Source organism: Lepidochelys kempii, chromosome 10 (assembly GCF_965140285.1).
Source record: "Lepidochelys kempii isolate rLepKem1 chromosome 10, rLepKem1.hap1, whole genome shotgun sequence".
In the NCBI taxonomy this organism is placed as follows: domain Eukaryota; kingdom Metazoa; phylum Chordata; order Testudines; family Cheloniidae; genus Lepidochelys; species Lepidochelys kempii.
In genome coordinates, this window is record NC_136389.1 from 34587427 (window position 1) to 34607367 (window position 19941).

General features: G+C 43.7%; 1 protein-coding gene across 4 annotated transcripts in view; it reads right to left on the minus strand.

Moving 5' to 3' along the window:
* Positions 1–19573, minus strand: part of CLUAP1 (clusterin associated protein 1) — a 165765-nt gene extending 146192 nt beyond the window's left edge. For 2 of the 4 annotated variants that reach the window (XR_012161187.2, XM_073362812.2), the window contains exons 1-5: positions 19420–19573; positions 15977–16088; positions 13139–13223; positions 5452–5631; positions 1949–2044 (exon numbers count right to left, since the gene is read on the minus strand). Coding sequence is in view for 3 of the 4 variants with exons in the window: in XM_073362812.2 (XP_073218913.1) it covers positions 1949–2044; positions 5452–5631; positions 13139–13223; positions 15977–16088; positions 19420–19441 (495 nt within the window). In the remaining variant the exon portion in view is untranslated. The remainder of the gene's footprint in view (positions 1–1948; positions 2045–5451; positions 5632–13138; positions 13224–15976; positions 16089–19419) is intronic. The other 2 variants (XM_073362813.2, XM_073362811.2) reach the window with 2 other exon arrangements.
* Positions 19574–19941: the final 368 nt, after the last annotated feature.

Below are 19941 nucleotides of genomic sequence, written 5' to 3' on the forward strand. Positions count from 1 at the left end.
GGGGGAAGGCCCTGGAATTGCACTCAACTACCTGTTAGCTCAAAGATGGCATTAACATGTATAATGACAGGTTTCAGAGTAACAGCCGTGTTAGTCTGTATTCGCAAAAAGAAAGTTTCCACGGCATGCATCTGATGAAGTGAGCTGTAGCTCACGAAAGCTCATGCTCAAATAAATTGGTTAGTCTCTAAGGTGCCACAAGTACTCCTTTTCTATTAACGTGTATGTGGATGCATACTGACAAGCGTCAGAAAAGAGACTACACCACTACAGAAAACAACCAACAGATATGCAACATCAGGAAGTTCTACATTACATTGGGGCAGCTGCCCAAGTATCTGAAGGACACTAAGGAAGTCACAAAAGACTACTGTGCAGTGCATGGACAATAACGCGAGTCAAATGGACTCATGATTAAAGGCAACTGCATCACAATTCCAAAGAAAATGAGAGGAAAAATCCTAAACCTCATCTGTGAAAGACATCAAGGATTAACTAAATGCCATGAATGGGCCAACCAGTCAGTGTGGTGGCCAGGCATTGGCAAGGAACTAACAGACCAATACAACACCCCTACCAGACAGGACTTGGAAGAGACTGGCTGCAAATTTATGCAAATTCACAGGAGGACATCATTACCTGGTCACTGGGGACTGTTTTTGCTCACTTCAGTATTCCAGAACAACTAGTGATGGACAACGAACTACAATTCACTGCAGCGGAATTTAAGTCATTCTGAACAAAATATGATTTTGATCATTTTACTAGCAAACCACATTACCGACAAGTGAATGGAGAGGCCAAGAGATCTGTACATCCAACAAAATCCTACAGAAAGAAGATCCATTCCTTGCTTTTCTGAGTTACATATCAACACCAATAGCAGCTACTGGATATAGTCCAGCACCACTCCCAATGGGAAGATGACTCTGTTCTAATGTTCCAACTTTAAAAAAGAACCTATCTCCAAAGTGGCTAGTCATGAAGAGAGTAGCCAAATTGGATAAAAAGGCTAAAAGAACTTATCAACACTTTGACAACAGACATCATTCAGTGAAAGAAGTGCTGCGTCTAGAACCTGGTGACTGTGTTCTTTTCAAACTGGATGAAGAAAAGAGATGGACAGCTCCAGCTGTTGTAAAGAAAAGGAATTTAGCACCCAAATCATATGTGATTGAGACGGACAGTGGAGAGTTCAACAGAAACCATCAGCATCTACAGTTTATTCCTCAGACAGAACAATCAACATAGCAAACCCCACAGATGGCAGATGCAGAACAAGATGACGACTCAAAGATTCTGGACTGACCACAGCCAGTTATTGCAACTAATATACAGCCTGATGACCAAGTTGTCATACTTTGGGCCATGTGATTAGGAAACCAGTACAATTCAGAGACTCTTAGCAGACTGATAAATACTGAACCTCAAAGACAGCATGATAATGTAAATATTGCAAATGGTAGGAATGTAGAGCTTTAAGTGGCAGATGTAATGGAACGCTAAACTGTATTATATTAGGTGGCACTTCATGTAAAATATCTTATTTAAATGAACCTGAGACATACCTGGCAGAGCATTAAAGAATCTTAGGATGAACACATCCGGTATGTATAAGCAAGCTCTGTAGCCAGTCCACATTTGGTACAAGAACATGACAAAGTATACGTACACACTGTTACTCATTTAAGCTCTCAAGCAGCTCTTTAGAGGTGAACTGAAATGTTTTGTAAACACAAACTGGCAAACCATTATTCTCTTGGGCTTATTACAAGTAATAATATGAATGAGAAGCTGGGTAACCCATATGACCTCGCTCCACTCACACACAGAATCTACATCTGATGTATTCATTGCAGCTGTTGAAATCGCTCATTCATACTTGTTTCTCTCTCTACATTTGCAGCATATGGTGAATCTGAGTTCCCTGTCTGCAGAGCATACTTACCCTCAACTCCACCTCTTTGCCAAGTAAATCATACAGAGATGCTCCTCTGGATGTGATTTCAGAAGCAAGCTGCCTGGCTGCCTTCAAATCAGCAATCTAGAAGAACAGCATAAAAAAAAAAATCAAACAATGGAAGAGTCTCTTTGCCCTCACAAAGAAAATTTGTGACAGGCTTTGTCCCTTTTAAAATTAAAACCGTATGTGTGACCAGCACGGTGCCTGAATCTCTCCCATGCTACATCTACACTCAGGGCCGTCCCTAGCTATTTTGTTGCCCTACACAGCCCCGCCGCAGGGGAGCTGTGTGGGGCCCCAGCCCTCCATGTGTGGTGGCTGGCCCCAGGCCTTCACAGAGGGTCTGTGTGAGGCCCTGCCCCAGGCCTCCATGGAGTGGGGAGAGGGGAGACTGGCCCCAGGCCTCCACAGGGGGCTGTGTGGGGCCCCGCCCCAGGCCACTACGGGGGAAAGCAGGCGGGCTGGCCCCAGGCCTCCATGGGGGATGGGAGGGAGGGGGGCTGGCCACTTCCTGCGGGACGGAGAGTGACCCGACCCCAGCCTGCTCTGCTCCCCTGGTTCCCATGCTTGGGGGAGGGGGAAACCGCCCCCCAGCACTCGCTGGCAGCGTGGCTGGGAGCCAGGAGAGCAGAGCAGGCTGGGGCCAGGTCTCTCTACTTACCAGTGAGTGCAGGAGTGCTCCTGGAGTCCTCAGGGGAGTTGGGATGGGGCTGGGGCAAAGCAGGGGTGGGAAGAGGCGGGGCTGTGGCCATGGGGAAGAGCTGGAGCAGGGTCTGGAGAAGCACGCAGCTGCACAGGGCACCAGAAAATTTGGTGCCCCAAATTTCCTGGTGCCCTATGCAGCTGCGTACTTTGCGTATGGGTAAGGACGGCCCTGTCTACACTACACAACATTAGCGGCAGCATGTGGGGTATGTGTAATTACACACCGCAGGGAAAAGCCGGAACCTGGCAGAGCCTTTCCAGACTACTCCCCTACTGCCAGAGCCTTTCCCTTTCCCTCCTTGTGGCAGGAGAAGACTCCAGCAGCTGGGAACTGGTGGAATCATTCCTGCCTGCCAGAGTCTTTCCCTGTGGGAGAAAGGGCTCCAGCAATGGGGAGCTGGCAGTCTTTCTCCACTACCCTCCTGCTCCAAGAGTCTTTCCCTATGGTGGGGAAGGGCTCCAGCAGCAGGGAGACACTACATAGCTAAAAACAGTAGCGTAGAGGGGGAAGCATGGCTTGGGTGAGCAGAGAGCCATGTAGGATATGTACTCACGTAGATAATCACATCCTTCAGTCTGCACCATTCCTGACAGGCTACACCTATTTATACTCATTCTGGGGGGATACAAGGGAATGTACGCTACACGCTGCTGAAAGAAGTGAGCTGCAGCTGCATTCAGTGAATGCATCCGATGAAGTGAGCTGGAGCTCATGAAAGCTTATGCTCAAATAAATTTGTTAGTCTCTAAGGTGCCACAAGTACTCCTTTTCTTTATACTAATAATGTTTCATTTGATTTCCCGTTTTCAAAAAGCACCTACATAGTATTAATTTTGATGGACTATATGGACCCATAGAGTCAAAGGTGTAAACATGATGCTCTCACTGTCCCAAACTGAACAATTTAAACAAGGTTCGGTATATAGAGACCTCAGCCTGGTTAGTATCACTGTTAAAAATATTGTAACCTTAAAGAAAGAAAAGAAGAGAAAAGAGGTTAAATCATTTAAAATGTAAATGTAATGCATTAAGTAAGGCTTTCATTTTAAGAACACTCCTTGTTCCCTTTCCTTCTAGCTAGAGGGAGCTTTCACAAGGAACCGTCCCCACCCTCCATTTGACAGTCTTCTGTTGTTATTAAGGATAATAGTTGTCCTTTTTGGGGAAAAGAAAAAGTTAAGATGAGCTTGAGTTCTTGTAGTTAAAATCCAACCCCATTTCTAAAAGGAATAAAGACAAACACACACAAAAGATGAAAGAGAACAGCAAAGACAGAAAATGCACTTTCCTTCTCTGGGGTTGACTTTAACTTGCAGTCTCACTGCTGGAAAGTAAACAGACACAGCACACAGCTGTATCAGCTGCTCCAAGACCTAATTCAGGTGGTTGAGGGCATTACTTTTATCTGCCTTTTTAATCCCAGACTCACAACAATGCTGCAAAAGATGCAGTCTTGGCTGGCTAAGCCAGACTCTTATTAAACAGTAGGCAAAAGGAGAGAGATAGGAAAGAAAAGAAATAAGGGTGGGAAGGAAACAGACACACAAAGGGGGGAAGGTGATAAAGACTCACATCCCAGGTGGTATTTGGGATTTAGCTAAAGTTGGCAGAGGTGACTACATCATCTGGGTCCCTCTCTCTGACCCAGTCTGGTCAGGACATCCCTCAGGATCAGGCCAACAAAGGCCCAACAGCGTTATGGTAGATCCTGGGGTGCCAAGAGATGGGAGGTGACAGCCATGATGGTAAAGCTCACAAGGCACCAAGAGAGGGGAGGTGAAAGCTCACTGTAGCCACTGTTGGCAGACAGCTTCTTCTTGATTTTCCCCCCCGAAGTCTTTTCTTTTAGAGACCCCAAAAGGGAGTGACAGGTGGAATAGCCCATCCTCTCATTATTTTGTCCACCTATTAGGCCTAATTTGCAACACACCAATCTGTGTTAATGGATTTCCAGTCCCATGCTTCTCTTGTTTACCAGGCCTGATTTTAATAGTCCTGGAGTTACATTAATAGGTCTTTTTTGGACTAATTCAGTCTGTCTCACTTATTCACCTTTTCCCATGAACATTTGTTGTTGTAGGCTATCATGACATTTTATAAACTTTCATTCACTTTTAAAGTTTGGGCCTACAAATTTGCTCTATTATTACAACACTAACACAGGAAGCATGCAACAGGCTCTTACTCCAAGAAAGGGAGAAGTTTCTTAAAGAAAATTCTATAATGTCACCTGACACATTAATGTAGCCATAATCATTGCCACTTTTAAAAGAAAAGTATTATTCCTGCATAATGAACAAATAACTGATAGGACTATTCAGAGAGTATCTGTGTTCTGTTTTTCCGTGGTATTTGTGGAGCAATTTCTATTTTAAATGCTTCTATAGGTCCTGAAGCACTGCACAATAAATTCAAGGGAAAGACTCTGATTGACTTCAATGGGCACTAGTTCAGGCCCATATTGCAGTGAGTACTCCCCATGCTTCTCTAACACAATTATACCAAATCATCTCAATTCTGCCCTGCCACGTTCCCTACTATTCCAGTCCTGCTCCAAAGCAGAGATGACCAATTCTGTACTAAACTTCAATACCATTATGAGCCAAGTTTTTCTTGGGATTAGATGGGGACCAAATGTGTCACAGCAGGTAAATTTAGGAAGGGAGAGTTTGAAAAGAACGTACTAATGCATACATTCTGTGCGTACGCTTATGAGGCAAATGAATTTGGTTTCCATGACTACAAAAAAAAAAAAAAAAAAAAGAATCTTTACTTTCCTTACTTTTGAACCAAGGTCAAACTTGAATTTGGTGCTTTCTTCCTCGGACACTGAGGTGGTCTCCATTCCTTTGGTTTTCATGGCATTGTAAAGCACAGAAGTTATTTTTAACAGCTCCTTCACTGCATAGCCGTCTGCTTGGTAAAGCTTCTTTGTGTTGAGCTTTATATGAGCTTTGGTAGCCTATTGGAAGAAGACACAAAGAAATATTTCAGTCCATTATAGACAACAGATTGTCAATTCCCGAGTCAAACATTTTCCTAAAAGTACTTATTTTGGAATCATCATGTTTGTCTATACATAACTAAAATTTTCAGCTCAGGAACAAGGGATTTTTTGAACAAGGATGACATACACACACCTTTTGAGAGTCATAACATTTCTGGGCACTTATATAAATGAAAAAGCTCAAACCATCCACTAATTCTCTCAGGGTGAAAGTCACCCCTGTGCAGAGGGCCAGCAAAAATCCTATTTACCACTTACATCTCCTGTAAACTTAATTGGTACTTAAGTGCATGGGCCTGGTGCTGACCCTCTGCATGGAGATGAATTTCAGTCTCAGTGCATTACTGTAATTAGATCAATTACTCTAATAAACTGTCTCTTCTTCCAACATTTTTTTTCAGATTGACAGTTTCTCTTAAATTTATTAATATCAAAAGAGGGAATAATTTGTTTCCCTTTCTCCTCTACCCCACCACATGCACAGATATACATACAAGATTCAAATAATGGATGTATATACCTTTGATATTTATTTCAAAACGCCTTGGGAAACAGCACTCCAGTGGCACAGAGAAGGAGATATACTTAATTATTGGAATTTCCTCTGGGCTGACGTTACAGACTCACAGACAGGAAGAGTTGGTGCAAAACAACAATTAAAACTGCCATTCACTCTTGCGAACTCAACATAATTGGCTAAAACTTTGTTCCTCCCCAGAAATAAAAGTTAACAAACTATAAATAGCTAGATGGCTTAAGATTCTTCTCTCTTTGCATCTGACCTGCTATCAAAATTTACCTCCTTTAAGAATACTAGGTAGTAGAAAGAGGTTTCCTATCCAAGCCTAACACGCATCCATGCGTATTAAACTTCACTTTCACCATTAGGCCCTAAGCTAGGTGTGCTGAAGCATGTACCAATCTTTTATGTGATTTTTATATCCAAATTGGATCTACCACAGGTAAAATCCAATTGGCAACAAGTAAGAAATTGTTCAAATATTTATTTTATTTTTTTAACTTAACATTTTATTTCCAATTTTTTTAAAGTGCTACAGTTTTAGTTGGACCTATACCAGGCTTGACTGCACAATCCTTACTCAGGCAAAATGCTCTTTGAAAGAAAAGGGATTTTTTCCTGGGAATGGATTGCTGGATTGAATCCAGTGTTTGCACTCTGCCCCAGCTCTTAAAGGAAGAGCATCAACTTCAAATCTAGTCAATTTTTTAAAAAGCATTTTCAGGCCCCAGACCTGCTTGAGTGTCCTGCCAATTTTGTGGCTTTGCAATCAGATTTCTTTATTTTTGTAAATGTTTCCCTCACCCTGTTACTGTGTGAAAGGCCCACAAAAACAAGAGAGGAAACTGACAGACTAATTTTGCAAGGGAAACTGAGAAAATGACTGACAAATGAGACCAAGGTTTCGAGAAGGATTTTTAGGGCCTTCAATTTTGGGTGCTCACCAATTAGAGTAGCAAAAAATCACTGGTCACAGAGTATCCTCAAATGCACCAGTAAGAAAAGCAAAAAAACCTTGACGTTTTTCCCTTCAGTTTCTTTCAGTTGAAGGAATCTTAGGAGTTAATCATCACAACCCTTTGAGCAGGGGGTTGGACTAGATGACCTCCTGAGGTCCCTTCCAACCCTGATATTCTATGATTCTATTCTATGAACAGCAGGTATAAAATTTTCAGACAGAAGTGTGATTATTAAGTTGACAGTGCCCTTTAACACCTGTTCCACAAGGGAAGCTAGAGCACCACATTACAAAGAGCATTGCTATGGATGGGAATTCCAATTTCAGTTCATTTAAAACACAAGGGGGGAAAATCAATGTCTAGTAAAAGGAAAAAACGTATTTTCCACTTGGCGACTGTTCTCTCTCTCTCACACATACACACACCCACACATTCTCAGCGCATGTGGACAGGAAAACACATGACTGACATAACAAAATCATCTGCAAACAGATCAACATCTTTTCCTGATCCACTAGTTTAAAAAAGGCATAAAAATGTCTTCACAGCACCATTACAAAACCATCTCCATTTATTCTGAGAACTTACCATATGTGTTTAATTTAAGCCACATGCAATTAAGACAAAAGAAGAACTAAAACCACCACAAAGTGGGGTCGATAGACAAGAGATTGGGTTAGGCTTTTAAAATGTGCTTTCATATTCTTTTTGGGCCAAATTTTGGACTCAGTACAAAGCCCTAACAAACAGGTTCACAGGCTGGGGACACAGAATATTCTTCCTCCAAGCCACAAAGCAGCAGTGGTGCTGCTTCACTGACATTACTGCAGTTGCTAAAAACCTCCCACCCCAGGGATTCAGGTGAGCTAGTGGATCTGCATACTCCAAAGCCCCCATGTGCACTAAGATGGATGGAACGGTGCTACACAAATGGTGAAAACTATTGCGTGGGCTCCCCACATTTGTCCTCCCTTCTGCAAAATGGGTCCACATCTTTGTGGTTGGATTTGAGTCTTCTACCGCATGTGGAGATGAGAGTGGAGGGAAGGATTCACTTTCTTAAAGTGCAGGGCAATGGAGACACACAGAGCAAAACTATGTGAGGCCAAAACATTATTTTTCTCCAGGCAGGCCTCCTCCAGGCCTTAATGTGTAAGTCAACTTATGGCAAGTTAAAAAAAGATGGTCTCTTCAGCCTGTTTGTGCATTGGCACCACTATGCTCTGTTTAAATGACAAACATAGAATAGAATATTGTTTAAATCAAAAGCATCAATTTTCCTATATCTCATTGACTCTCCATTTAATGGTTTGGATCTCTTCAGGCAGAGTCAATATTGTCGACGCAACCTACAGACATAGTCACTAGAGATACTCTAGTCATTCACTACTAGCTCAAAAGGCTGAGAAACATGGACCACAATGAAGAGCTGAAGTCAGATTCCCCCATATGGCAGAGGATTGCAAACAGCGGGATTTTTTTAAAAAAACTATTAGCCCAGATGGAAAGGCTGAATTAACAAGTTAGAAGAGTATGGGTATAGAATAGAAACACTAACAGAATTTAAATAAAGTAGAATGTAATCAAACACCACAACAGAGAAATCATACAGATATTCTGCTTAGTCTGGAAAGGATTTGCTCTAGTTACATTTTAATGAGGATTAATGATTTCTGATATTCTTCTTTAATGGAATTAGGTACATTTGTCTCCATATAAATCTTCTATCTAATTATAGATGCTACAGGTTATTAGCTATTCCTGAAGATAACTGTGTGTCCCATGGACAACAGGAATTACTGAAGAAACATCTTCAAGTCCTTCCCATTCTAAGAAGCAGAGGAAACATCTGAGCTGAGAGTTTGTTTACTGAAGAATCGCAGTAATTCCTCTATTACCCTGTAAAATTAATTGCAGACTTTTAGCCATGGGGTAATTTAGCCACTCTTCTTTCATCCCATAACTGTACTATTCTGTAAAGCCTTTAGGGATACACCAATATGAAGAATGGTCTGAAAAGCATATTATTAAAATGATTTCTGATTTCACACTTCTCTTTCCAAATTGTATTAGGCTCAGAAAAGAAACTTAAAACTGCTGGATCTGTGGTTGTTCTTCACCTCTAATGATGCCCCAGGGATTAGAACTGTAAGATATGGAAAGGTTACACATCTGCGCTCAGTAGAATTAAGAACTGAGAACTAATTATCCATATGTAAGGCTGCAAGTTTGTCACAGAGATCATGGAAGTCACGGATTCCATGAGATTCCAGGACCTCCATGATTTCTGCAGCAGCTGGGCCAGCCGCACCAACCGCTGCTGGGGCACTCTTGGGCCACCGTGTCCCCGTCCCCCAGCAGCAGCAGGAGTTTGGATGTGGGAAGGGGCTCAGGGCTGGGGATTGGGGCGCAGGAGGAGGTGAGGGCTCTGGGCGGTGCTTACCTCAGGGGGCTCCCTGGAAGAGGCAACATGTCCCTCTCTTAGCTCCTAGGTGGAGGCGCAGCCAGATGACTCCGCACACTGCCTCTGACCTGAGCGCCAGCTCCGTGGTTCCCAACCAATGGGAGCTGCGGAGCTGGCACTCGGGGCAGAGGCAACACATGGAGCTATATTGCCGCACCTCCACCTAGGAGCTAAGGGAGGTACATGTCGCCGCTTCCGGGGAGCCTTAAGGAGCCAGGTAGGGAACCTGCCAGCCATGCCAACCCCTCCCCCAGCACCAGCAGCAGTCCCGGGCCACGCACCACTGCCTCCCCACCCCAGCAGGAGTCCCAGGCTGCTCCCCCGAGCACCTGTGGCACCCCCGGGCCATTCCCCACCACCTGCAGCACTCCCAGGCCCCCCCTTCTACTCTCCCAAGATTTAGTCAGGGGTATATAGTACAAGTCACGGACAGGTCACGGGCCATGAATTTTTGTTTACTGCCCATGACCTGCCCATGACTTTTACTAAAAATACCCATGACTAAAACATAGCCTTGTCCATATGTAATCTATGGGCAAAACCTGGCTTTATGGTCACTTCATATTTCAAAAAGCTTCAAAATTAGAGCCCCACAAAACAGTTTTAATCTGACAGCTATTCATAAAGAGAGATCAGGCTGATAACCTTCTCAAGTCAAAAACTCACCATCCAGGCCTAAGAATCTGAGCATCTTTGTGAAGTACAACTCATTTTCCTGTATAACACTCCTTCCAACTCTCTCAATATGTTTACCTCCAGCACAATTTCCTGCTAAGGACATCCAACACCATATCTACAGACAGTAGCAGCCACTGGTGATCAACACGTGGTTCACGCCCCTTAGCCCAGAAACACATTTTTACCAAGCCCCACTGAGTGAAAGGCCAAGCTCTAAACATTCAGACTTAGCTCACTTATTTAGTTCAATGTTGCGCTGGAACAGCTGGTCAAAATTCACTTTGCTGAAACTCTCCTTCATTGCTGCATGACATAACCATGGTTCAGTGCTCCAGACTGAAACTGCAGAGTAGTCTGTGGTATGAGCTGTAGTTTGTGGAATTTTGCTCCTGGGTGAGTGTGAGGAAATGGACTAACCTAACTACTAACCTAATACTGTCCAATTCTGTGCTGAATCACAGAAGGCCCAGCATAGGAAGTGTAGCCTGGTAGGCGGGAGGGGTAAAGGCTTCACACCACTTCTGCACTCTCTTCAGACAATAAAAAAAAAAAAAAACTACTTTGAACTTCTCAGTGAGCCCATTGCAGAGAGCTTTGTGAATGACCCTGTTCTCCAAACTAAAACAGACAGAATACATGGCACGACTTTAATATACTGCAGAGAAAGGCAGACGGGAGGAGAGGGTAACTAAACACAAATATTAACTGACTACAGAAGGGGGCCCCTCAACATCTCACTTATACCTTCATTGGTACCTTTTCATAATGCCCTCAACTTCCCCCTGTATGTTTTTCAGTCAGCAACTCTGCTTACTGGTGCCCTGATGCTCCTACCACAACAAAGCAGGAGTGTCCATTCCTGTTCAAAAGGGATGCAAGACCAAGCATCTGCCCCAGAATTCTTGCATAATCACTTTGCAAAACTCCTCATTATGATTAGGCTTGGAAGGTTTAGATATTTATCAGCAAATGTCTATAAAGACAAGGTGGGTGAGGTAATATCTTCTATTGGTGAAAGAGACAAGCTTTCAGGCTTACACAGAGCTCCTCTTCAGCGTACACATACACAAATGCGTGCGCACCCCATCCCCCAATAAAAGCAGGAAGATAGGCAAAGCAAGAAAAATGCTGCTTGAAAACTTATGAATGTTTGATTTAAGGATATTGACTTTGTATTTTGACATGTGATATTGACAGCTTGTGGTTTAATGGTTATGATGATTTACCTTTTTGAATCTCAACATCTACTTTCATTGAATAACTATCGTCTTACCCCCTTACTGCCAGACCCCCTCACAATTTTCCACAACTGTAAAAATTTAAATAAATAAAAATCAGAAAAGATGCTTACAACATTATCCATTTGATTTATTAAAAAAAATATCTAATTCTTCCAGAGTTATTATCTAGAAGTTGAATCCAGAGTTAAATCCGAATTATGATTTACAGCAGACACCTTCCTCCCAGAATGTCTGGTAAGGAATAAAAAAAACAAAATAAAAAAAAACGCTAAAAAACACTATGAAAAAAATACACTAGAACTAAAATAGCTCTGTCTTATGCCTGAGAACAAGTCAAGCAGCAAGGAAAATAAAACGAGAAGTAATGTCATGCATCCATGGAGGGTGTAGAAAGCGAGGAAAAGGGCAACTCATTCAGATGGCAACTTTTTACCTGGCCTGCCGGTGTTGGTTTTTTTCCAGACCAAATACAACACACTGTTGCTACTGTCTTTATACTGTACTGCTGGTGGTACTGTTCACTGCTTATGCTCATTACAATCCACTTTCAACAACATAATTGAATGAAAGATGTATGATCCCAACAAGGAAAGAGGGAAACTCTGCTGAAGTAAAGCAGGGAAGAGAGATTGTGCCGTAGCATAAAGGTCACCTGCAGAACCACCCAAAATGTTTATGAGACACTCAGACACTGTGGTGATAAGTACCATTGAAAACCTCCAAATCTACTGACAAATAAAAGATCAAGGCACATTGCTTGGCAGGCAGGTCCTCTAGAATTCCATGAATTCAGGGGAGAACCCTACGTTAAAAATATCATTTGGTCCAGTTACGCCAGTACAGTCCTTATACAGAGTGGCTGCGCATCTTATATTTTAAAAGACAACCCCTATTTAGTGTCTAATATCCTTCAATCTGTATCCAAAAAGCAGTAACACAAAGCATTTGATCTGATAAGAAGTATGCATTCAGGCAATAAAGAAAAACAGGATTACACACTGGGACACAAATATTGATTTTAGACCATAACTAAAAAATCATTACGCCTTGTGTTTTTCACAGAGTTCTCTTATTTTCTTGATATGTAAGTTGTTACCCTACTACAAAAACAGGCATAAAATGTTAGGAGAGAGATGGCCATATTTGTTACTGAGTGCATCCGAAAATCCACTTTGTCATTTTTGTTAAGAAAACTTGATTTTTGCACGTTAGCTTTTTCAAGTGTGAAAAATGGACAGGAGGTTGCACATGAATATTGCTTTATGAGCTTAAAGCTAAGCAGTTGTTAAAACTCCAATACTACCAAGACTTACTCATATGTTTAATTTTACGTGATGTGAGCCATCCCATCCAAGTCATTGGCTGGCCTCATTCATGTCAATAGCAACACTTCCATTGAGTTTCATCCAGTGACTGCAATGGGGCTACTAACATCATGTAAAAGTTAAACCCGTGTTTAAGTTTTTGTAGGATCAGGGCCTTCGCTTGAATTAAGATTTAGTCAAATATCAACTGCAAGTAAATCTCTCCCTCTGGCTCTCATTATTTTTTCTGTGGGCTTTGGATCAAACCCCAAATGAGGTTGCTTAAGCAGACTCACCATAAACTGAGCTACTGCCTTAATGAAGAAAACCCGGTCCTGCTCTGTCTCAACATCAGAAGGAACATCAGTCTGAGGTTCATATCTACAGATGGGAACATTAATCGAGTCAGACAAGCAACATGCATGAAGTATTAAACAGGTAAAAGCCAATACATTTATGTGGCAAATTCAGACATCATAAAGATCCTGCAAACCAAATTTTCAGCCCCTGATGCAGGTGGAGAAACAGTAGTTCAGTGTCTAGGATCTGGAATGTATAAATTAGAATGTCATAAAAATTGCATGAGCCATAAAGCTTGAGCCATCTTTGCAAAAGAAGTTGTTAAATTCAGGTTTTGAAGCTATCGTTTGGCTTAGTTTGTAAGAACAGCCAGACCTAGCTGATTCACCCAAATCAATTTCAAAGCTTGGATTCAGGCTTTAAATCAATTTAATATTTCTGATGAGAGATTATTTACTGTACTGTGTCAGTTTTTCAAATCGCAAGCCACACAGATAAACCAAACTAATCTTAATTAGATCTGACTAGGACTTAAAAAAAAAAAAAAGCCTTTGATTAACTGAACATCCCTAATCTTCCAGAAATCTGCTAAAATGACTAGCAGTGAAATGGTTAATAAAACAACAACATTGCCATTTAAAATATCATCATGAAAGTAAACACCCCCTTGGAAATGAACAAGGACAGTTGAGAGGTCTCAGAGCTATCATTTTAAGCAGAATGAGGAAGATTACTTCCAAACATAACCCAAACTGAATCTTTGCAAGGCTAGAAAATGTTATACATGACAGTTTAGATTTTGGAGCATATTTACAGCAATCGATGGGTTCTGCAGCAAAGCCTCTAGCCACAAAACAGAGAAAAACACAGGGCCCTGATTTACAGTTAATATTATCCCTAAAATAAACTTTCTTGCTTCACTAATAATATATTAATATTTTACATTTTTATAGCACCTTTGATCTTGAGAATCCCAAAGCCCTTTACAAACAGCACCAGTATAACACAGCCACCTCTGGAGGGGAGGTCACCAACCAACTGGTCCACAGTACACTATATACCAGTACACCTGGGAAGAGGAAACTAGGGAAATCCCCTACTTCCTAACTTTTATGGAAAGTGCTATGGGATCATTAATATCCAGACAGAACCTCCACTTTAAAATCTCATTTGAAATTCAAAATAAGTGAAGTCTAAATTAACCTCTCTACCTTACAATACAATTATAAGACTCCTGGAACCAGGGAAAGCTGGTTTATTGGGTACCTGGTACAATTTGGTTAGTTTCCTAGCTGCCTGGGATGTAAATGAGGCACTTCACTTAAAAGCAGAGTACTTCCAATCACCTTATAATATACACGTGAAAGCACTTTATACTGTTCAGCTTAATTGGATGAATATGCTTACACTTTTTTGAAAAGCAATCCCTTTCTGTGTAATGAAATGTCTTTTTCACTGCTCTGTTTGCCATCTCTTGGAGAGAAGTTGTTAAATTCAGAGAGATGGGAGACAACTTGGAGAAATGGAGAGACAATTCGTGACTTCTGTTTTTAAATTTGAAGGGAAAAAGGCAAGTAATTTAAAAACCAAACTTAGGGGGAAGGGGAAGCATTGTTAAGACTTCACAAGACTTGATATTAATATAAATGTTTTAATCAAAACTTTTTTATTAGTTTTAAACAGTCCTACAATACTTGCAGCCCAAAAATTGCAGCACTGAGCTAGTGCACAATAGCCAGAAAGCTAAAATTGCTTGAAACTAACCATAAACTAAGTGAAATGCAAAAAGTAAGCAAGCAGCAAAAATGATCTTTGTTAAATTTCTGCCCATTGCAATATTGTAAGGTATCATTAACTGAAAAAGTAAGAAAATGTTCTCTTTTCATACACACACACAAAGAGAACATTTTAGTACTTTTTGATATTGATGATATAATTAATGTATTATAAATACACACACACACACACACACATATATAGCTTAATCCACCATTGCAGTTTCACAAGTGTTTGAAACCAATAGCATTACACTGACGGAAAACTATAGTAAAATGATACTAGAGCAGGCCCATGCTCCCTGAGGGGTTCCTTCTTCCATTGCCTTTCATTGTGGGCAATGTAGTAAGTCAGAGGAAACAGAATGAAATATTAAGGAAAAATCATTACTGCACGTTTCAAACATTGATCTCCTCTGACACGTTTCAGAGTAACAGTTTTCTTTTTAAAGTATGAGCCTGTTCTGTAAAGATGGGGCAAAGCCTTAGCTGCAGGAATAGTTTTTAAAAGAGCCAGTGGGGCTGAACTCAGTCCAAGGGAGAGGTGGAGAAGAATACTTCACTTTGCAAAGAATACCTCTAGAGAAGACTAAGTTTGAAGGTAGTCTCAGTTAGTCCTCCACTGCCTGACTTTAGCTCCTGCAATGCAAGCCTCATGCCGTATGTTTGCTACAGAATCTAAAGAATATGGAAATTCACACTGGTGAATGAGGAAGGGGACTCAAGGAGAATACACTCTTTATTTTTCGTACTTTTCCTTTAGTTTACCCTTTATCTACATTATTTTCCTCTGGAAAAATTAGTTTATTATATCCATGGCACATAGAGACCACTGAAGCCACAAGCTTGATACTTAAAATGCCAACTTAATTACCATATGTTCCTATCTGGCACTCAGAACAGTAGAGCTCTCAAAATGACTAAATTTCAATTGCACCAAGTTCCTCTTTAAGCCACTCAGTACAACTCCACTCCAAAATATCAGCTTCAAATGGCTCTCTAACTTCAGGTCCAGTGACTGAGTTGACATTTTTTCTTGCACTGAAATAAAGCACCAACCTTTTGCATAGCCAAAGAAGCATCTCTGAAACCAGCATGAAGTTTGGAGTGCGGAAATTCTCCATAGAGATGAGTCGGGGATAGCCCAGAGCCCTCATCATCTCAGTAAAATCTGAAAGACAAACAACAAAAACAATTCTTTCTTTTCACTATAGTCAGCAAAGATGCTCAAGTCCCACAATGCACTGTTTATGGTTACCAACAAACACACTGTGCTAGAGTGAATCTAGAATAGACAGAATTCATGAAGTGATCAAGGAAAAAAGTTAATACCAATTTACCAGGAAATTATCTTTAACGAGCAAAAAAAGATGACTTTTAAATGAGAAATGTTCCTAATAACTGAAATATTAAAATAAAATCAACTAAGGATTTCAAACATCCCCATTGTCGTGTATAACAACAATGCTCTCCCAGCCTCTGTGGATGGAGCGCTCAACCACAGGAAGGAAGCCTTTCATCGCCCTGTAGCAAACCCTCCCAGTTGCCCTAAGAAATGGCATTGAGCATCTCTAAAGAAAGACATACCATAGTCTTTACCTGAAGGAACTGCAATAACACAACAAACTACTTGCCCACCTACGCTGATACCTTCCTTCGATAGAGGCCATTACCTGATGTTTCAGAGAAAAGTTTAAAAAACCAAATACAATGCACCTGACCAGTTGTTCAATGCCCAATAAGGGAAAGAGGTAGAAGTTTCCTCCAGACTCCTGCACATTACAGCAGCAAATACAAAAGGTCATGTACCAGCAATATCATAATGTAAACCCACAGCAACACAATGGTTCATCGAAATATGGGACCAAAACTGACAGTGAGACCTACAGGTATCTGCAAAGCAGCCCTCACAAGACCTGGGATCACTGTCCTGAGAAAATCAGTATCATACCAGACATACCGGGAATGAGTAGAAACCCTTTGCAACCTGGGTATCTACAACAGCTTGAACTCATTTTCTGTCCCATATTTTGTAGGATCAATCTGATTTTCACAGGGTGACACATCCTGCATATCTGGAGTCTACATAGAATCCACAATATGTCATCACAGCCAGATGCAGAATTATGGTGTGGTGACTTTTTGACATGAGAATTTGTTGCAGTAGTGTAAACAGTGTGATGTCACTGTGATGCAGCAAGGTGAGATATTCATGCTGCAAGACACATGATGATCTCACAATGTGACAGAATTAGGATATGAGACAAAACTGTGTGTGATAAACCTATGATATGGCACGATAGCACAATGCCAGCTGAATACGCCCCATAACAGTGCAATACAGAGGAATGATATTGTGAACGCTGCAATTCAGTGGGCGAGGTGCTGCGATGCCAAAATGTACTGTGTTGATACTATGTGGTGACAGCAGGCTGTCATGCGATCACGGCATGAGAGAGCACAATAATGCCACACAATGGTATGCCGTGGCACAACATACAGCAAAACAAGACTAGACAAGAAGAGAATGCTGCATCAGGTGGGGATGAGCTTTAGCCTGATGACGGCAAGATACAATATAATGGAGCAATATGACATCAGGAAGCTATGATGAGGAATGATAACACTGTGTGATAATGTGTGTGTGTGTGTGTGTCAATGGAGTGGGTGTGTGGTGACAGTGTGGGGTGGTGCAGTATGATGACATGGTGATGGCATAGATGTACAGCAATGGCAGGATGATGCAGTGGAGATAGTTGGCATAACACCAATGTGGTGATGGCACAAGTGTGTGGTAAGGACACAACGACGGTGTGGACCATGCAGGTGTATGGCGATGGCGTGGTGATGGCACAGCTGGATAATGATGGCATGGGGCACTGCAGGTTTGTGGTGCTGATATAATGATGGCTGGTGGGCAGTCATGAGTGGCGACGGGGCAGGTAGTTGGTGTTGGCATGGTGATGGCGAGGTAATGGTGTGGGTGTGTAGCGATGGCATGGCAATGGGGTGAGTGGATGGTGATGGCATGATGATGGAGCAGGTGTATAAGGATGGTGTGGCAGTGGCGTGGGTGGTGATGGGGCAGGTGTGTGGCAATGGCGAGGCGATGGGATGGATGGATGGCAATGGCATGGTGATGGCACAGGTGTGTAGCGATGGCATGACGATGGCATGGGTGGTGATGGGGCGGGTGTGTGGCAATGGCGAGGCGATGGGACGGATGGATGGATGGCAATGGCATGGTGATGGCACAGGTGTGTAGCGATGGCATGACGATGGCATGGGTGGTGATGGGGCAGGTGTGTGGCAATGGCATGGTGATGGCGAGGGGATGGGGTGAGTGTAGGAGGATGGTGTGGTGATGGCGTGGGTGGTGATGGGGCGGGTGTGTGGCAATGGCGAGGCGATGGGATGGATGGATGGATGGCAATGGCATGGCGATGGCACAGGTGTGTAGCGATGGCATGACGATGGCATGGGTGGTGATGGGGCAGGTGTGTGGCAATGGCATGGTGATGGCGAGGGGATGGGGTGAGTGTAGGAGGATGGTGTGGTGATGGCGTGGGTGGTGATGGGGCGGGTGTGTGGCAATGGCGAGGCGATGGGATGGATGGATGGCAATGGCATGGTGATGGCACAGGTGTGTAGCGATGGCATGACGATGGCATGGGTGGTGATGGGGCAGGTGTGTGGCAATGGCATGGTGATGGCGAGGGGATGGGGTGAGTGTAGGAGGATGGTGTGGTGATGGCGTGGGTGGTGATGGGGCAGGTGTGTGGCAATAGCGAGGCGATGGCGAGGGGATGGGGTGAGTGTAGGAGGATGGTGTGGTGATGGCGTGGGTGGTGATGGGGCAGGTGTGTGGCAATAGCGAGGCGATGGGATGGATGGATGGCAATGGCATGGTGATGGCACAGGTGTGTAGCGATGGCATGACGATGGCATGGGTGGTGATGGGGCAGGTGTGTGGCAATGGCATGGTGATGGCGAGGGGATGGGGTGAGTGTAGGAGGATGGTGTGGTGATGGCGTGGGTGGTGATGGGGCGGGTGTGTGGCAATGGCGAGGCGATGGGATGGATGGATGGCAATGGCATGGCGATGGCACAGGTGTGTAGCGATGGCATGGGTGGTGATGGGGCAGGTGTGTGGCGATGGCGAGGGGATGGGGTGAGTGTATGAGGATGGTCTGGCGAGGAGAAGATGCGGGTGGGTGGCGATGGGGCGGGTGGGTGGCGACGGTGAGGGTGGGGCTGGCGACGCGATGGCGTGGGTGGGGTTGGGACGGGTGGGAGGGGATGGCGAGGCGACGGGTGGGTAGCCATGGCACGAGGGGGGCAGCAAGTGTGCGCAGCGCTGACACCGCAGAAGGACGACGCGCCGGCCACCCCCACCACCACGTCCCCACAGCACCAGGCCCCCGCCTGGGCCCCAGGAGCAATGTCCCCCATGCGGTCGCGGCTCCCTCCCTCTCCTGGGGGCCCGAGCTAGATTTCCTCACTCCTGAGATCGCGGAACGACATGGTGACCCCGCGGCGCCGCCGCCGCCGCCGCCGCCTCCGGCCCTTGCGAACAACCACAGAGCAACTGCCGGGCCGCGCCTGGCACCGCCTGCCTCTGCGCCAGGCCGCGCTGCCAGTCCCTATGGCAACCGCCCTACGGCGTTACGCCCGGCCCAAACTACGGGAGAAAGCGAAGGGCTCAGACGATGGGCGGTGCTGAAGGACAGACGGGAACGAGTGCGCGCGGGGCGGGGACTAGCAAGAAAGAAGCAGAGGAGCGGAAGACCCGGGTATCATCTCTGGATGTGAAGGAGATTGCTCAACCAGTGCGCCCACCCCAGCCAGACTCTCCCCAGAGGAACAGCAGGAGACAGAGTCCTGCACATCCCATTAACCACGTCTTTCCTGAATTCCTTGCATCCACATGCAAAAATGCCTTCAGGAATTTTGGGGTTGAATTGTTCCCTTTATTTCTTACTGGGATGTTGGGAGGCTTAATTAAGTAATGTTTGTAAAGTGCT